General features: G+C 35.8%; 1 protein-coding gene and 1 long non-coding RNA gene across 3 annotated transcripts in view; both read right to left on the bottom strand.

The window, feature by feature from the left end:
- Positions 1-254: 254 nt before the first annotated feature.
- The window catches only part of LOC117105970 (oxidoreductase NAD-binding domain-containing protein 1-like), a 30,962-nt gene continuing 11,044 nt past the window's right edge, over positions 255-20,172 (bottom strand). Inside the window, exons 6-9 of one of the 2 annotated variants that reach the window (XR_004444972.1) lie at positions 19,161-19,260; positions 12,810-13,020; positions 11,952-12,299; positions 11,124-11,433 (exon numbers count right to left, since the gene is read on the bottom strand). Coding sequence is in view for 1 of the 2 variants with exons in the window: in XM_033247276.1 (XP_033103167.1) it covers positions 1,714-1,877; positions 19,161-19,260 (264 nt within the window). In the remaining variant the exon portion in view is untranslated. Of the gene's footprint in view, positions 1,878-11,123; positions 11,434-11,951; positions 12,300-12,809; positions 13,021-19,160; positions 19,261-20,172 lie in introns of those variants that run through there. The other variant, XM_033247276.1, reaches the window with a different exon arrangement.
- LOC117105971 lies at positions 6,769-10,950 on the bottom strand. Its single transcript, XR_004444973.1, has 2 exons — positions 10,788-10,950; positions 6,769-8,995 (listed from the first exon to the last, which is right to left on the bottom strand). It is a non-coding gene; the product is annotated as an uncharacterized LOC117105971 (long non-coding RNA).

Consider the following 20,172-nt stretch of genomic DNA (forward strand, 5'->3'; position numbering starts at 1 on the left):
TCATTCTCTTCATGTTGAAGATATTAGCCTTTCCCGTATAAGAAGACATTATATTTTGGTAAAGAATGGCACAGCGTCATAAACTTTATATGACTGCTAGAATTAGTTTGGAAAGTCTCAGGTGTACAATAAATGTATTTTCACTTTATAGATATATTTAAAAATATATGTATTTCAATTGAAATAAAACGTGATTTAGAATAAAATGAATTTTGATGAACTGGAAATTGTATTGTACCTGGATATACACACAGTAGTCGTAAACATTTTTAATTAGCAATAATTCGAGAGGAGAGCAAACATATATTGGAAATCACTAATTTACGTACCTCATCATTGGTACGTAATATACAAATATGAATACCTGTAGTAGAGTTCGAGGAGAGTTTATAAAGTTCGAGGAGAGTTTATCTCACAATCAACAACCAAGTGAAGTATAAAAAAAAAAAAAAAAGTTTGCTGAATAGCTGCCTATAGTAAATACCAGTCAAATATGACACATAAATTATTAAAAAACAATAGTGAAAACTATATACAATAAAAGGACTTTCCAACGATATTAATATATTATCATTTTTACTTCCATTACAGATGCATTATAGTATTTTTTCCGAAAAAGACGAAGCTTGACACCAGATAGTTGACATGAAAATATTTATATGAAACCGATTAAGCTTGTACACAAAAACACGTGCCGCTCATGAAATAAATCGATTTAATACCAAAATTAAAAAAAAAAAACGTATTGAAACATAACCAATTTATTTAAAAAAAAAATGAATTCGTATTCAGAAATATCAAAATATTTATGCAAAAAATGCGGATTGTATAAGTCCGCAATGACGATATAGCGTGTTACCACCTAAAATCACGGAGAATTTGCTGTTTATCATTTCACCAAAATAGAAGAAATATATGTAATTTTGCATTCAGATTACGTAACCATTAAAACAAAATCATGCCGAGCTTGCTGAATGAAAATAAATGTAAACATTTATCAACATCTGATTTATTCCAGACGACTGCAGCAAGAGAATAAACGACTTAAAAAACAAGTACACCTTCGCAAATTGCAAGCATGTCAGAAAGTGTTGTTAAATCAAAATCTGATTGATCAGTACAATTTGCATTTGATTCAGGTGGGACGCAAACTCATATCTACTGTACATAGCATAATATAAATTTGATAAATCTTTGAATGGCATGCAACAAAAATTATATGATAAACTGAATTGAAGGGTTTTCCAGACATAAGAATATCACAACAGACTATATTCAGGCTATATACATAAAATTAAAAGACAAAAAAACTGAAAACAAACGAACCTTCATGAAGCCCGAAAGGGCTTGTTAAAAAATAGAGAGGGGCCTAGTGAAGCAAACACAATACTGTAAAGCCAAAATTTAAGATTAATTAAAAATAAGTCAATTTTATCCAACATATATTTGTTTCTATTGTACACAGTGTTACATATTCTGAAGGTATTATAAAACGAATGCTCAGTGTAAAAACAAAATTACACAATTTGGACAACATTTATATTTAATAAAATAAAATTTCCTTATTGCTTCAATCTTGTAATATAAAGACTATTTTTACCTGAATAATATTAATATTGTACGAAAAGTATATGTCTTGCTGAACCAATTAGTTCTTTGAGAATACTGTATTAACATTTCAGCTAATATAGCTCTATTAAAATAAGATCATCATCACCACCACTTTTCATAATGAAGGTTATCTGGGTTAAGTTTCAACTTCAGTAATTTTGCCTCCATATCTTCAATCATTGGGGGTGGTCCACATATATAACATTTCAATTTGTCAGCACCAAATTCGTTAACAACTCTTGCAAGATCCGATTCTTGTATTCGACCTGTAAAATCAAGACAGATTTTTTTTTCCAAGTTGCATTGAAAAATTGTGCTATGTGGCTTCATATTAATTTTTATATTAATATTCTGATTATTGCAACATAGGCTTTTATGTGGCTATATGCACTATACAAGAGTTCACAACTACTGAAAATTTGTATGTAAAATTACAATTAAGAAATTCTTGTTAACTAGTACACGTACATTAGATTTACTAGGTATTTGAAGATGGTCAATACTACAAATGCCAGAATATTTTTAATAATTATCAACTAGTGTAATTTTATAGTGTAATTTTAAATGCAGTGCACCCTCCAATTCGAGATCCCCTCAATTCCGCGATTACTTTTTCAAAGAACCAAATAACAATCTTCAATCTCCTCTTATTTGAGAGCGAACACCGAGACCACCCCAAATGCTCCGGTCTTAGAGGTGTTTTGAATTGGAGGGTGAACTACAATTGTCAGAATTTTCCTATCATTTTATTTATTTATTTTTTTTTTGAAAAATTGATTAATAATAGATTGAAACACACATAATATCTTTCATCCTAACCAGCTTGAGCAGGGCCTAGGCTAGCCCGACGTTCAACTGCAGCATCGCTAATGAACCGTCAATGCCAAACCAAGACAGTATATAGATACGGCCCAGGTGTTGATGCAAATATTGGAACAAGAGCTATGCGCCTACTTGATTATGGAATGTTATGGGGCGGAAGACTGTTCCAGTAAACACAGAGTATATTTTGTCATTCTTAACGCGTCCTCTACGAGACTCTACCAGACAGCACTAGTCGGTGGTCTCATGGCCTAATCGGAGATCTAAAGATACAATCTCTACTGTGCATCAATGGCGGCCCGCTGGATCTCAAAAAGAGAGATTCAATAAAAATATATAAATTTAATGGCAAATGGGATAAACCCATAAAAACAACGAGCAGCCACATAAATGCAAATAATGATAATATAAAGTTTAAACGGAACAGTAGAGAAAATCCGATCAAGAATGACAAAACAAACTAAATATCCACTGGAAAAAATCCCAATATCTGCAGACGGATCCGTTTCGGCCTTAGATAGATATATATATATATATATAAAACAAAAGAATATAGGAAACGAATACCATGTATAGACTTCAGAAACACTTTATTGGAGAAAATCAATATTTCGACCTATCCTCAGGTCTTTATCAAGGTACATGAAAAAACTAGCAAAAAGTGGACACACATAACCACTGTAGTGGGAGGAGTTAAAGAATAACAATGCGGATTATAATGACAGTAATTAAAATCGGGTAGGTCTATACATTGATAGTAATAAACAGTTTGTAATGAGAACGGAGATTAATAGTGGTTCCCACATTATGCCGACAGTATAATAAACAGACTATAGTATATTGACCAAAATTCCAAATAAAAACAGGAAATAGAGAAACATAGCAAACATTTAGGCCACAATGGACGCAAGTATGTAAAATAATAAATATATAATGTTAAGAACGAGGTAAATAAATAAAGTCGTCAAAATGAATCAATGTTATGAAAAAGTATAATAAAAATGAGTGTAGCATAGCTACATTAAGAAGGTAGGAAAAAAGTAAACAACACGTTATAATAAAACCCTTTGATATAAAAATACACGAATTCAAAAAAAAAAAAAAAAAAAAAAAAAAAAAAAAAAAGGTATGAGTGATCAAAAGCAAAAACCAAAAAATAACAATGAAAATCAAACAGCAGTCAGGATATGTCAAAAATAAACATGTTAAAATTATAAAATAAGGCATGGTGATCAAAAAGAAAGGAAAGAAAGATGTTAGTTGTGGCTGAATGTGTAATCGCTAATAATGCCAAGATCTTTGTTAAGGCCAAAGAGGTGAGTTTTGTATTTGAGAATATATTTGAGTTCATTAATTTTTCTGTCTGAATGAGACTTGAAATTACCGGCGATAATGGCAAATTTCATGTTGTTGATACTATGGTTAGGGGCATTGAAGTGCTCAGCAACAGGGAATCCGGGGAGATTTTTGCAGATGGAGGACTTGTGGTTATTAATTCTAGTACGAAATTAAGTGCTGGTCTCGCCTATATAATGAACAGTGGGGCAAATATTGCAGGTATTAAGTAAATAACATTAGAAGAATCGCAGTTGAAAGGAGGTGGATGTATGGTATGTTTGCTATTAGGAATTTCAATGTTGCTGTCAGTAATGAGTGAAGTGCATAACATACAACGAGGTTTATTGCATTTAAGGTTACCGTGGTTATGGTTATCATTAATATTAGAAGAAGAAAGAAGAGATTTAAGGTTGCTGGGTTGGCGATTGGCAAGGAGAGGGGGACAGTCAAATAAGGTGTTAGTGGATTCGTGCTGTTGAAGTATGGAGAAATCTTTCCTAATGGTGTTAATGAGAACGGACACTTGGGGATGAAAGTCAAAAACTAGAGGAATTCGGTCAGTAGTGGATTTGGGTCGGGGTGGCGAGAAGGTCTTAGCTTTGCTTTGGCTATTTGTGATTGGATGAGGGAGATAGGGTAACCGCTGTCAATAAAATATCCCATGAGTAGACCGACATTGGCGGTGTAATCGGCCTCATCTGAACAGATCCGTTTAAGGCGAATGCATTGGCTATAAATAATAGATTTCTTGAGACATGGGATGAGAGCTATAGAAATTAAGGTATGAGTGATTGTCAGTAGGTTTAGCGTAAACTGAAGTGGTGAGGTGACCATTTTGGATAGAGACGGATACATCGAGAAAAGGATGTTCTGGGATGAGTAGACAAGTGTGAATTTAATGTGAGGGTGAAATGTGTTAGCATGTCTTTCAAAAAGCAAAAGATTGTCAAGCCCATGGTTCCAGACGAAGAAAATATCGTCTATGTAACGGCGGGTTTAAATTGAAAAGCAGAGACAAGTTTCTCTTCCAGGAATGCCATGAAGATGTTGGCATACTGGGCGCCATCTTGGTACCCATGACTGTACCTTTAACTTGGAGAAAGTGCTCATTATTGAAAACAAAATTGTTATGGGTAAGTATGAAATGGGTAATGCTATTAATATCGTAGATATGTTCGGGTGGAAAATCGTGTTTGTGAAGAAAAGATGAAAGAGGATTCAAGCCTTCGTTGTGGGGGATGTTAGAGTAGAGGGACGAAACGTCCATAGTAACAAGAAGGGAATCTCCAGCAAGTTCAGGGATGGAGGATACAATATTAAGAAAATGAGTAGTGTCTTTAGTGAAACTGGGAATAGCGAGGATGAGAGGTTGAAGATTAGAATCAATGAAGCCGGATAAGTGCTCTGTCAGAGTACCAATGGCTGAAACTATGGCTAGATCAGCAGGGTTAGTGGGAATATCGGGAGAAGGATTAGGAGTACTGTTAAGTTCTTTGGCGATGAGTTTGGGCAATTTGTGCAGTTTAGGGATAGTGTAAAACAAACCTGGGGAAGGGTTAGTAGGAATAAGATCATGAACGGTCGATGGCGCAATAAAATTAAATTCGGAAGTGATTTTACAAAGTTCGGATTTAAAACATTCATTAGGGTCCTTATCAAGTTTCTTATAAAAATTATGGTCTGTAAGTTGAGAATTAGCTTCAATGATGTAGTCAGTTTTGTTCAGAATTGTGGTGGCTCCTCCTTTATCGGCTTTCCTGATGACGATATCCTTATCCGATTTGAGTGTGTGAATGGCGTTCCTTTCTTCTGGTGATAGGTTGTCATGTGAAGGTGATGCCTCTTGTTCGTTGATAAACTTGTTGAGGTGGTTTTTGGCTGTGTTGACGAATGAGTTGATGTATGGATTCCTACCTGAGGCCGGTACCCATTGGTTCTTAGCGCATGTATTTTTGCGAAGAGTTGGTCCATTTTTAGACTCGACTTGCTTGTCATGAAAGTATTCTTTCAGCTTGATATGTTTACAAAATTGATGTACATTACAGTTACAATGTCTTAACATTTTTTTTTAAACTTTGGAATATTGAAAAGTTACAAGTGAAACTTTTGTTTAGTTAGTAGGAAAAAAGAGAAATAAATATGTCGACAGACACCACAAAATGAGCTATGTTGGTAAAATTTTTAATTCTTTGTCCTCTATACATTTCTGATTCTGCATTTTGTTAGCTTTAAAATGATAGGAAACTTGTTAACATTGTAATTACCGTTCCAGAGATACGAGAAGAAAATGTAACAACAGTTTTCAGTTTCAGGAATGTGTGTATTGAGAAAAAGCCATCCAAAGTTTATAAACCGCAAATCTCACAGCTCTGCGCAACATGCATGCATTTCTCTTTAGCAACCATTAGCCTGGTTCTCATGAGAGCCCTAGGCTATGTTATCACACCGCAGCTAACGGTTAGCAGGATCCGGATCCTGCTAACCGTTAGCTGCCGTGCGTCCATACGACCAAGATCCCGATCCGCATACCAAGAATATGATGATCGAATCACTGGCCAATAAGAAACTGGAACCGAGCTGTGGGCTCCAAGCTGTGGGCATGATACAAGACAGTGGCTATGTTCTCACACAGCTGCTAACGGTTAGCATGATCCGGATCCTGCTAACCGTTAGCCGTGCGTCCATACGAGAAAATCCCGATCCGGATACCAAAAATATGATGATCGAATCACTGGCCAATAAGAAACTGGAAATTGTAAAAGCGGACGTGTGATTGGTTGATGATAAAAACGCGCTCAACTTGCTAACCGATAGCGCTTGCTGTCACGCACTACAAAACTTTGAGCGATCTGACGTCATCACAGTGAAGCACATGTTTGCCTATCCATGACCCCACGAAAAAATTAGGAGGCACGATCTAATGTTTACACGAAGAATGTGTTGTGTTTAGAAAAAAAATGTCAGACCGAAAATGCAGGTAAAAACAGTATAAAAGTATGAAACACACAATCCAGTTTGATTTTATTCACATTTTACTCATAATACAACATAAAGACATTAAATAATTTGCTTTCATTAAGAATAAAGTGTAATATGTTCACGGCGATCCTGTCAAGTCTACCACCACTGGTTCCACTAGGCCTAGGTAAGCCCTAGTACCAGCGTTGGCCTGGGTTAGCTTGGGATAGGGCCTAGTCCTAATTCACGTCGGCGATTTTTTCGTCAGCGTTGTGGCGGCTAGACGCCGCCGTTTACATCGGCACTGCCGAATACCGGCGCTAATTTTGAGGGCTGGTCTATGTGGCGGTGGGTGGGGGGTGGATGGAGCAGAATATTTTAAAGGCTTGTACATGGGGTCGGGGGGTGATAAATATGTGCTACTGAAAAATATATTGGTGCTATAAAATATTTTGCTGGAGTGCCACATAAATCTGGCAGATGTATGAATATTTATTTCACTAATATTCTTGTAAATTTAATACAATTACATGAAACAAACACATAATTGCTCCTCGTAAAACAAATACTGATTTTTATGGCACAGTAATCAGCCATAAAGTAGAAAATGAAACACAGTACCTTGGTGTAAGTTATATACTGCATTTGACTCTGCATTTTAAAACAATCATGCAAATAGAATACAGGTAGTTTGATTTGGTTTAAAAAATGATTACTGTAAAATTAATGTGGAGAAAAATTGTTCAATAATCTTCTCATTATAACCACTGATAAAGTGGTGAACATTACAAAATATTGCATTGCAAAACAATTTATGCACTAGGAATTGAATAGAACGATTTGCCAATTACATTAAAACATTGTAGAAAAAAAAATCTGCAATTCTCTCCATTATAATTACTGATTCAGTAGTGAAATTAATACTTATTATTCTGTATCTATATAATCTGTATTATTTACTTAAAGGTTTTGACAATGATTAAAAGATAAAATTAATTAAAATATTTATATATCTGTATTCGATAATGAAAATAAAAATGTATCAAAACAATACTACAATATTTACATCTTTATAATTTACAGCAAATATACTATAAATGAGTTGCAGTGCATTGCAAACATTTGTATAGATAGCACTTAAAAGTTAAGTAAATTATTACTTGACATTACACTTGACCATATTGCAAAACTATTTATTGGAAAATAAACACTGGCATAGAAGGTATACACCCAACATACAATTTACTCAAATAGACACAAAAAAAATAAATGCAAAGCATTATAATAATCACTGGTTTAACAGTTATTAGTAGCTTAAAACTGGATCTATTCCCTTCTAGCCCTTTTCGATGGACGAGCATTATCAATAACTCTCCTTTGCTGTTCAGGATCTTGACATACCTTGTCACAAGGCAAAATTCACTGTGTTGCATTTATACAACTGCTCGTCATAGGTCAGTCCGGGGGAGTCACAGACACAGGCAGGTTTGCTGGAGGCATATGGCTAATGTTTTTCAAAAGCTGATAGCTATGCTTGACACTGTATCTGCATACTCCTTATAGAATATAATTCCAGGATGCTCCCGCTAAATCTGAAATGATGATATTTCTTAATGCCGGGTAATGGCCTAAAATATGGTGCTAGAAACTCTTGCCAATCATATTGTTTGATGAACACATTTCTATCTTCATCTCCTACGAGTCTTGGGATGTTGACCCCCGATATGGAGCTGGTGTGCACCACATCCACCAAGTCATCCAAACTGCTACTATGAGTAATCCAACTCAGGTGATAATATGGTGTGGCCTGCGATAACAAAATAGGCCCAGTAAGAATACATCATCATGCAGGCCACGTAGACAGCGCCAACATAAATACCATAGCATATATTTTTTCTTGTTCTGGCGAGAACAATTGTCGCAATTAAGATTGCAGAATTTTTTACCTAAGCCGTAGTTGATGAAAAAATCTTGCATGTATGAAATTACAGCGTTTGATTCTTTTGACACGTTGTGGGTTTCATCAATCAATCAAATAATTGACTTGTCTTGACATTCCCTCAGCTGCAACTCCAAATATCCCACATTTTCATGCAGTGATGAAATATATCGGTCCGGGCTTTAATGCGAAGAGCCTTCCCTCCAACAGGCAGCATTGGCCCCTAGACTTTCCCCACGCAGAGTTTCTTTTACTTCTGCAACATTACAGCGATAAAATTCTCTTACCCTCTGAACTTGTTAGAGATGTTCAAGTTGTTGATTCAACCTAATAAAATAGGAAAACATTACTAGAAATTGCAAATTGCAAGTGAAGTGCTGCAAAGTAAAACTGCATAAATGTTCTTCGAACAAAATTATTTATGCGGGTCAAGTGAAAATAATGAATAATAAAAATATAACAAATAATATGAGACACGACCCACTGTCTATATTAGAACAGCGTTGGTACCGTGTACATTAGGCATTTTTCGTTTTGACTACGCGGCCAGTCTACTACGAACTAATGGACCGTGACGGCAACGCCAAGACTCTGTTTGCGTACTACACCAAGAGCTGTTTCGTTTTTTTAAGGCGACTACGACGACGCAGCACACGTACATAGGCCTAGGCCTACGGAGGGGAGTTAGTCGACCATGGTTTTATTACTAGAGAACAATGTTCCCTTGTTTTATATTTGTAAAAGGAAATGCGAGAAAAAACTTTCGTCAAATACTGTATACAAAATAAAAAGTTTCCAGAAAACACTGAGTGATGTTTCGCTGTTGGCTAGGATCAACCTAGGCCTAGGCTAGGGAGGCCTAGCTGTCAAAACAGTCGTTAACCAGGAGAAGAGGGGTGTCAGGCCTGCTCAGGCAATTTGCCAAATGCAACGATGATGTACAAATAAATAACAATTTTAAACAGAGGTACTCATCATATAGCAAGGCTTGATCCACGATATCAAGGGCGGATGCCCTAGCTAGCGGCACCAGATAATGTGTTTTCTCTTACCCGAAATCCACCCTGACAAGGCTAGGCTAGCCTAGCCTAGGCCTAAGGCATGTTTTTCACTAGATCCCCTGATTCACCTACTTTTATGTTGTGACTTCATTCCTCATTTATTGCATGTGTATAAATAGGCCTTCATAAAACATTTAATTACTCACTTGTTTTAATAATTAATTCATTATTAAACGAACAATGCTGACCGCGGATGCGATGAAAATTGCAACCCCAACAAAAAAGTTACCAGCAGTTTGCCAAACAATCCGGTGATCTGATTGGTCAATATTATGGTAGTCGCCACTACGCCAAATTCAGAAATTAGGGTTGTCGCGGAAGCTGTCACAACGCCGATTTTGCCAGTAAGGTTTGTGAGCATGCGCAGATGTCTGTTACGCTCTATTAGTCCGTAGTAGACTGGCCGCGTAGTCAAAACGAAAAATGCCTAATAGTGTTTTGCTGCAGTGACATCTCGCTGCTGGCGATGACTCGCTGCTGGCGAATCGATCTGTGCATGTGTATAAAATGGTATTTATTTCCGAAAACACTATGCCAGTCTACAACAAGCATCGCCTAAATGTATTAATTAGCACTTTGAAATAGGCTAGTAAATAATTTTAACTGGGTTCGTAAATAATATTGGCCTCAAAATATTGTGGCTGAGACATGTGCCGATTAAACGTAGAAATAGGAAACCTAGAAATATAGTAAAATCGCTGAATAGTACTCCAGCGTCGGGACATGTGGACGTTGGTACGAGTAGGTTAGTCTACAAACGTCGCCTAAAGCAATTGATTTTACCCGACAGAACGAAAGAAGGAAACTCCGCTTTTCAGTTGTCTTAGGCGCAGGTTTTTTGACAAACAATGACATTTGCGAGGTCAAATTGCTGTCAAGAATATGAATTGGCTGCTTTGCAGCAATTAGCTGTATTTTTTATAACTACAGTAATTGCTTATATTTTTAAATAAATTAATATATCATCTGCATTGGCCACATTATAACCTAGAAATACCTCACACAAAGTGTTATGTTAATTAAAAACTTTTGATAGATGAAAATCTATTAAAACCAACCTTTCCTGTTTTTCTGCATCTGTTGTTTGCACTGTGGTACACTGAGGAGTTGTTTTTTTTTGACAGCGCCCAGGTCACTTTTTGGACGCGTTGTCATCACATAAGGGCAATACTCTTTCCATATCTTTACAAACGTTGTCCGTTTAGCAACCCGCAAAGGCCTGTGTCCTATTTTCAAAGAGAATTGGCCACATTATAACCTAGAAATACCTGACACAAAGTGTTAATTAAAATTTGCAAAAGAATAATTCAGTAACATAATTTGGAGAAATAATTCCAAGCTTGTTTATAACACAATAGGATTATCACTTCAATATTAATAACTACTTGCCAACTAAGACTCGACATCTGTTGACTTCTGTCATCTGTTTGTTGTAAACCCTGCAGCCTGATGCTTTAGACTCTGAAGATGGAAGGAGTCATACTCTTGGATCTTGCTGGCTCTGCATACCCGCTATTCTTCCAGGAACAACCAGACCATTCCGTTCTCCATATCTTTCTACAAACTGGACAATATGCTTGACATCTGAGCTAGTGAGAGCATTCTAGTTACATTTCCGTCCTTCAGACATCTTCTTCGGTGGGGTTGCACCATGAAGATTGAAGTGTTTGATAATCCCACTATTAAAGCTGATTATTGAATATACTAAAAAAAAATGAATACATCAGTTTAATATTTCTCTTCATGCATTTTCCTAAAGCTGGAGTCACACGGTCAGTTTTTGACTTCAAATATCCATACAGAGTAAAAATTATTAATGGGGTGTACCTAGATCGATTCCTAAGCCTGTGATTTTACTGCAACTTTTGCTTTAACCTGTGGTCCTCTTGGGTATCCACAGTGATGGAAAAAGAACTGGAAAGTATAGAACATGTTCTATTTGCCTTCAGATTTTTAGGAAATCTGTAAATCATCAGCCAATCACAGCATAGAAAGTATAGACCATTGGGAAATGGTAGGGACCTGCACAAGAATAGATCCAGTATCAGTATACCCTTATTTAGAATGTCCCTAAAATTTCTATGAGGTAACAAGTTATTTATAAAAAATTTTATAGTGTGGCTAGGGAAACTCAAGTGTCTACATGCTCCTGTAAAAACGAAAAACTAAACCAAAATTTCTGTACTATTTTAGTATTGATGAGTTAATTTATTGTAACTTACCAATGTATGTATTCAAATAACTGCCGATACACATTCTTTCCTTCAATTGTGATCTTTTCTTCCGTTTCTGGTATAATACACAATATTTTTTTTTTGTCTTTCTGGTCTTTGCGCTTACTTCACTCAGTCGTTTCACCTTGTCGTATAGAACCACTTACATGACCCACAACGAACATCTTCCTTTCAACGGTTTTCAATTCTGACAATTGCGCCCTGCATTCTGTGCAAAGGGTTGTCTTTATTTTTATTTTGAGCACAACGGCAACCTTTAAATTCTTCAATCTGCTGCAACTCAGGAGCATTATCTTGACTGTCCAATCTTCAACATTCTCTTTGTTATCTTCAGAACTAAAAAAAAAACAATAATGTTATGCATGTTTTAAGCACAACTTAAAATGTTGACATTAGAGAAAATAAGAACATTTGTAAAATTTGACACACACGCGAGAAGAAAATAAGAAAGTTTGTGACATTCGACTTGCGCGCAAGAATAAGAAAATTTAAACATTTGTAAAATTTGATGCACACATGAGTATATAACTTTAAGCCATATATGCGTTTGTCGTAGCAAAAAGAATGTGAAGAAAAGGTTGAGAAATGGCCATATATAGAGTATCAAATTGTTTGATGATACATAAATTTTTTATAATTTTCTATATTATTATTATTATGCTGTATATATCTTTTATATATATTATTATATATTTCCTAGCTTATAAGCTGTAGACAGTGGAGCTAGTCAGTGCCTACTTATGCTCTATATTTACAGATTATGTAGCCTGGGTAGGTCTAAGAGAGTGTGAGAAGCCCTGGCCTACACTACAAACCTGGGCAAGCACGGTAAATTTTGTTACTTACGGCGCAACTTCGGTGAGTATGGGCAGTCTCATCACATAGAGGTCGGTCCGAGTCACTATCATTATTTTCGTTATCATGAATGTCTTCGTCATCAAAATCGTCATCTCTGGCGCTGAAATATTCCGTAATCACATCTTTCAAAACCTCCGGGTCTGTTAAATTCAGGTCTAAGTCATTGCTGCTTACAGCATCTAAAATAGCGGTTTTGTTGCTATCAGCAGACCGTCCCGTCATTGATAATACAAAATTGCAGAAGATATAAGATATAATTTACACTATTTCAATATTTTACAAGAAAGTCGATCGTAATTTTGAATAAATCTTACTGGATTTCGCCATTACTGCACATCTACTCACTCAAATATTCACTCAACAGTAAACATGCTTAGATGCCACACTCTCCCGACAACTGTAAACAAAACTCTGCATGCCCTGTACGTCACATGCATTGAACTAACCAATTACAATAGGTGTTTGGCAGATTTGTTTACACTGCATGGTAACAAACCGTCTTAGAAAATAGCTCCTATTGAAGTATTTTTTTCTACTGAATTGTTTTAATGTTAACCTTTCAAAAGACATCCGGGGATTTCCATTGATACCAAGTACGATGACCTACCATGTGAAATGCTTATGTTATGTAGATTTTAAAATGGAGTTTGCAGCGAGGATTGAGCATCTTATGAGATTGATTTGAGAGATCTTTTGTGGTGAACAGGTGAAATCATACTTAGAAATGTTTTTATGGCTTGAAACTTTAGGATATGTTTATATACATATTAAGGAGTTGATTTTTAACAAAATTGAAAAAAACGATATCTACAGTAGGTCATTATTTCGAAATTTGGAATTCAAGGGCAAATATCTTAGTCCAGCCCGTTGCAACACATCGCTCATTTTGTGGTGACAGTCGACATTTTACGTACCCCTTGGTACCAAGGGGTGTTCGTAAATTGAAAAATTTGTAAACTAGTTTGAGCATCAGTTTCCAATACCTAGGCCTAGCTATCTCCTGCCATTGAGCTCCGATAGGATGATGGCGCCCAGGCCTAGCATGAACCGACAGTGCAGCAGCGTGGTCTATCGTGCATAGAGCCTGGCTGAATTTACCTTAGATAACAACCAAATTATTTTAATCCCTGGCATTCTTCCACTTAATAAAATGTTATTTTAACTCTAATTCAAACATATGTATGTTGGACCTTTCTATCGTGTTCTTTCTAGTAGATCGCCGCATTGTATTGTTTACATGCATTTTGCGATCACATCTAGCATTCACGATGTCAATAAGTTGGTGACACCAACACTCTTGTTCGTCATCGTAAACATGTGCGCACATTCCGATGACACTTGCGTTGGTAGTTTGTTGCCCTGATTAGGTTTACTACATTAAAATAGTGATTATTATACCAGAAATGCAAGAAAAGATTGAACTATTAATTAAATACAACATACTTGATTTTATAAATAAAAATATACATTATCACTTTATAAGACGTGCGCAATCGGACTTTTTTTACTGTAATTATTTGATCGGTGATGACGTTACAGGGGCAAAGACCATTCGTAAAATCGACTATTCGTAAAATAGATGTTTGTAAAATGAACATTTTACTCTATTGACTGCAAGGAGATCATAATAATTAGTTAATGGGCCTGTCAGGAAAAATTTGGTCCGGGGCAAAAAATCGGTCCGACGGACTGATTTTGGCCTCATAATTACTTGCCAAATGTAGTCCACATAAGCCAAAATCAGTCCGCTGAAATTTACTTTGCTGTACAAACGTCCGCAATAGGTTTTGGCAGAAAGAACAATTCCTAATCTTTTACAGACGCGCATATGCTTATCTAGCCAATCACAATGATGTCCCTAGCTGAAGCCTTAATTTGCATACATCACCCTATATAACAGTTTAAGATCGACATGTACTTGTGTTTAATTGATAGTAGAGCCTTCGCGGTTAGTGAACATTGGAATAACAATAAGGAAAAACTTAGCAATGTACACGGACATACATTACCTCACATTGAGAGAAAATTTAATTGCTGCGAAGAAGCCAATTCATATTCTTGACAGCAATTTGACCTCTGAAAGGTCATTGTTTGTCAAAAAACAAGGGCCTAAGACGACTGAAAAGCCGAGTTTCCTTCTTTCGTTCTGCCGCGTAAAATCAATTACTTTAGGCGCCGTACCAACGTCCGCATGTCGCGCTAGCCTTATCCTAATCTAGGCCTACTAGCTAGGATGGTATAGGCCTAGCCTTGAAGGGACGAAGGTCCCAATGAAAAACAACGTCGCTCCTTGATAGCTAACATTGTCTATTTAACATCACAATAATTCATTATTAGACCTATAGTTGTTTTTTGAATTGTACTCCACAAATCTCAGCCGATACCTCGCACAACTCGAGTAACGTCTCATATCTATTGTCGTGACATCATGACTCGCTGGCTCACACTTGCAATGTCTCGCACTTGTGATCAAATAACATGCTGGCTCACACTTTGGCAACACTCTTTGGCAGTCAACTCTCCCCTAGAAAACCCGCCCTTGGAAACTTGCCCCTTAAAAAAATGTACACTTCCTAGACCATGCAGTCTTCAAAATAAAAATTGTAACCTTTGGTAATAAACTACATTTTTCACATACATAGAAATTTTTGAAACTTTATTAAAAATTCACCACTATAGACACTTTTTGACAAAAATGAAAAATTACGACTTTGTTACGCAATGAGAAGTGTTCTAATATAAACAATGGGTCATGTCTCATTATTTGTTATATTTTTATTATTCATTATTTTCACTTGACTCACATAAATAATTTTGTTCGAAGAAATTTATATGCAGTTGTACTTCGCAGCACTTCACTTGCAATTTGCAATTTTCTAGTTTCATATTCATAACTCGTACCGCCTCCACGCCTCATATGGTAGAAAGAGAAGGTGGGTGGGTGAACGACGTGAAAGGGTTTATGAAATTTAAAATGTAGATTCCGCTACGCTAGCCACAGCACAGTGGTTTTTTAAACCACCAATCACAATTATGTCCATCGCAGAAGCCTGATTTACAGACATCACCCTATATAAGATTTTAAGATCATGATGTACAGTATTTGGCTTTTGTTGATAGCAGAGGCTTCGAGGGTTTTTTTTTCAGTGACAGGACCAACTACCATACCCCCTTCTAAATCCACTCCTCATATATTTGGTAGAAAGAGAAGGTCGGTGAACGTCGTGAAAGGGTTTTTAAAATTTAACATGTAGATTCCACTACCAGTATTTATGTTTAGTTGATAAAGCCTTCGCGGTTAGTGAACATTGGAATAACAGTAAGGAAAGACTAAGCTATGTACATTGATATATATTACCTGTAGTTGTTGCATTTTTAGTAGTGTTACAGTATATTTGCTATGAACAATTACACACATTGACATAAAATTTAATTTCATATTCACAACTCATACCGCCTCCACGCCTCATATATTTGGTAGAAAGAGAGGGTGGATGAAAGTCGTAAAAGGGTTTTTGAAATTTAACATGTAGATTCCACTACACTGATTTCAAACAACCAAATCGGTGATTTCAAACCACCGTAGTCGAAATTGACCTCAAACTGAGAATTCCCATTTTCGACTGCAATCGAAATTTAGTGACTAAAAAATAGGTGGTTTTCAAATCGCTCTTCTGTTTTTATTTTACTCCAATACGTCAGAAATTCTGAACACGCATGTGTGAAGCTTTCTTCTTTCGAAATCTGTGAAGAACATGCGCTTATATAAAAATGTTTAGAAATATCAATTTAAAATCGTTATTAATTTTCCGAAATGGCCGCACAAGATGTGTACACAGCTGAGGAAGCAATTGACCTGATTTTTGATTCAGACAGCGATGAAAGTGAGTTTTTAGATGTGCGAGACTTAGACGTGCCTGATAGCGATGATGACGGTGGGGCTTCAAGCAGTTCCGACGGCGGAGATGTTCTTGATGAAGATGAGCCTAGGCCTAGAAATGTGAGGGTGGTCGTTGCTTTTGAATAGAAAGATCGTGCTTATAGTTATGGATGGTTTGGGAAATAAATTATATAACTGTGTGGAATAGGAATGTTTTATATTTGTTTTTATTTTTTTTTTGGCTATAATTTACTTTTTTTTTGTTTTTGCTGACGATTTGTATGTAGCATTTTTCTGTCATTTCTATTATATTATATATATTATATTATATTATATTATGAATAAAAAATCCTAAAAATATAAATTATACATCAAATGAAAGCTTATTCTATAAGCTTTCTTTGTTTTTAGAAACATTTTTCTGTATAATTTACAGAAAGTTCCCAAAAATCCACCAGAATGACGTATACTCAAAAAACGCAAAAAACCTAGTTACACTGCAAAAGAATCCGGTATTCAAGGGTTTGTACTACAAAAGAATCCGGTATCCAGAGGGTTAATTTGCATACATCACCCTATATAAGAGTTTAAGGTCATGATGTACAGTACAGTATTTGGCTTTTGTTGATAGAAGAGGCTTCGAGGGTTTGTGCATGTGGAAGAATAAGGGAAAACCTAGCTATATAGGCTTTAGAGTACACAGATATATACTAGTTGTTAAAGATAGTTTATTGTGTGTGTGTGTGCGTGTGTGTGTAAAATAAAAATATGTGCAAGTCAAAAACGTATCAGTACTTCCCTGCACATTCCTTATGTTATATCAAGTCAATCTTGTGTATCTGGTTTCTCATGCATGCATTTTGGGTGATGAGATTACATTATATATAATATATATTATATATTATATATATATAAGGACATCACCAAAACATTCCACGACCTGGGACTCCGAATCACCATTACCTGCAACACTAAAGTAGCCAATTTCCTGGACATCACCCTCAACCTCAGCAACGGCAAATACCAGCCATACCGAAAGCCAGACAGATACTTATGTGTAATACGGTGAAAATTACGGAGAGATAGGGTGGAGAGCAATTATTAAATATTTTGAAAACATGACAGACCCTTAAAAACAGGCTTGTATTAATTAGAGATATGCGAGCGTTTTTTAATAATTTTTTAGTTTAACTTAACAATCTTCTTAAGGACATTTATTGAAATTATAACCGTTAAACTTATAACGCTTAATTTTACTTACCTTCTCCAAATTTACGTCATTAATAACTTCTTCTTTTGCAAATTCCAAAATTTCTAATATGAGATTTTGTGGTGCTTTGGCCAGTACTAACGTATGTAATGACGCCACGCCAAGCTACGAAAACAAACCGAATGCAAATTGCTGTGATATGCCGACTACACATAGACAATAAATCCTAATGTTACATAATAGACATTGACTAACAATTTCAATAAGTACTAATGTATTATGATGTTTTAAGATTGTTGGAAAATGTGAAGAAACTTTTCTTTGCATTAGCTAGCATTTATTTTTGTTCACTAATATAAAATGATTTCAAAATTCTAAAAAAAAGGCGTTGATGACTGAAGCCTTAATTTGCATACATCACACTATATAAGAGTTTGAGATGGGAATGCATATGGCTTTAGTTGATAGGAGAGCATTAGTGAACGTGGAGGAATAAGGAAAGACTAAGCTATGTAGGCTAGAAAGTACAGATAATATACCAGTTGTTAAAAACATTTTACATTCTCAATATTGCTACAGTACCTACCTGTATTTTTGTGTGTTCTTATGCCTGTTATATATTTGTTAGAAAGAGGGGGTGGGGTAAATATGTGTTGAATAATAATATACTGTATACAACGATATTCCCTGCTGTTGGATCATTATTTTATCCTTATTTTCAGCAGCTTAATTAATGGATATCGACTTATTAAAATGTCAAATAATTATATCTTCCTTGTAAGGTGTACATCACCCTGAAACTAAAAAGAAAGCACAATCTTTCTTTCACTTCTTGTGCTCTACTAACCAAACCAAGCCTCTGCTATCAAATTAATTCCTTCGCATACAGCTGCTGTAGCCTTATATACGGCGATGTATGCAAAATAGGCTTAAGATTGGACTTCACCCATCACCTTCATTTTCATTGGTCATTCAATTTCTAATTTCCCACCAAAAATGTTTCCCTCAAAATCTATGCAGACCGATAGGTAAGCACTCACTGTGCTGTAATTTGTTGTGTACGAACTCGTATAGGTGTAGGCGGATCGATTTAGGCTAAGCCAAAATTTGTCCAGGCCGGACCAATATTATCCAAGGAGGACCGATTTTAGCCCGGACCACTTTTGGCGTGACAGGCCCACCATTGTCAACTAGTAAAATTTTATGTTATAGAAGGAACATTTGACAAGATTAATTTTACAACACATACCTTTAGCATATACACCATCTATTGGCACATCTTCCTGAGTGACAAAGAACTGACTTTGAAACCTCAATGGAAATGTGTTTACAATTGCAAGTATCTTGTCCTAGAAGGGAAATTATAGAAAGATTTATATCAGGACTGTATAATATCTGTACCAAAAAACATACACACCACACAAACACACATTGTACATGTGTGTAATAGCATACAGTATTCAAGTGGAGCTGATAGTTTTTATCACAACGTGAGACAACTATACAAGGAAATTGGAAACGCGACTGGATTCTATTGTTCTCTAGTTTGTGATGTCTTGTGTTTCATTAATATGCAAATAAGGTTGTTCGAACCGCAAGCGGGCAACTTCCACACACGAGACAAGCGGACATTTTTGTGGCGGTATTGGACGTACAATATAAAAAAAAAAAAAAAACTTTTACTTTGGCAATTTCTTTGAAAGGCAAGATACATAAACACATATATTGCAGTTTAAATGTCTGAAATTTATGGCATGCATGCATAAAACTACAGTACAATAGCAACCCCTACCCTCAGCCATCCAAGGCTAGGTCTAACCGGGTCCCGACACTCGGTAAAATGCCTGAATTGAAGAAACACACTAAATCTATAGTACAGGTTTACACACATTTATAAGCACATATATGTTCTGAAATCTTTTACCACAACAGAAAAGGTATTTTTTTGTGTACCTATTAAGTCATGTTCAGAATCAGAGAATATGTACAACCGTACTAGCGTGAATAAGCGCCCTGTTACTGCTTTTTGAGCAATTGAATGTTGGAAACATCAGCTATTAAAATACACTTTTCTTTAATATTCATGAACCATTAGTCATTGACAGGTTATATAGCGAAAGATTAGCTAAACCTGTTTGTACCTATATTAAATATCTTTTTGGATTACATGATTATAAATATGAAATACTGCCTTAAAGTATGCCCTAGTTTAGGCCTACAGTGTGGCCTAGCCATTACATAGGCCTAGGGGCAATCGCACT

This window comes from Anneissia japonica, unplaced genomic scaffold (genome assembly GCF_011630105.1).
Source record: "Anneissia japonica isolate Jap-2015-1 unplaced genomic scaffold, ASM1163010v1 scaffold284860_len1800451_cov186, whole genome shotgun sequence".
Taxonomy (NCBI): Eukaryota; Metazoa; Echinodermata; class Crinoidea; order Comatulida; family Comatulidae; genus Anneissia; species Anneissia japonica.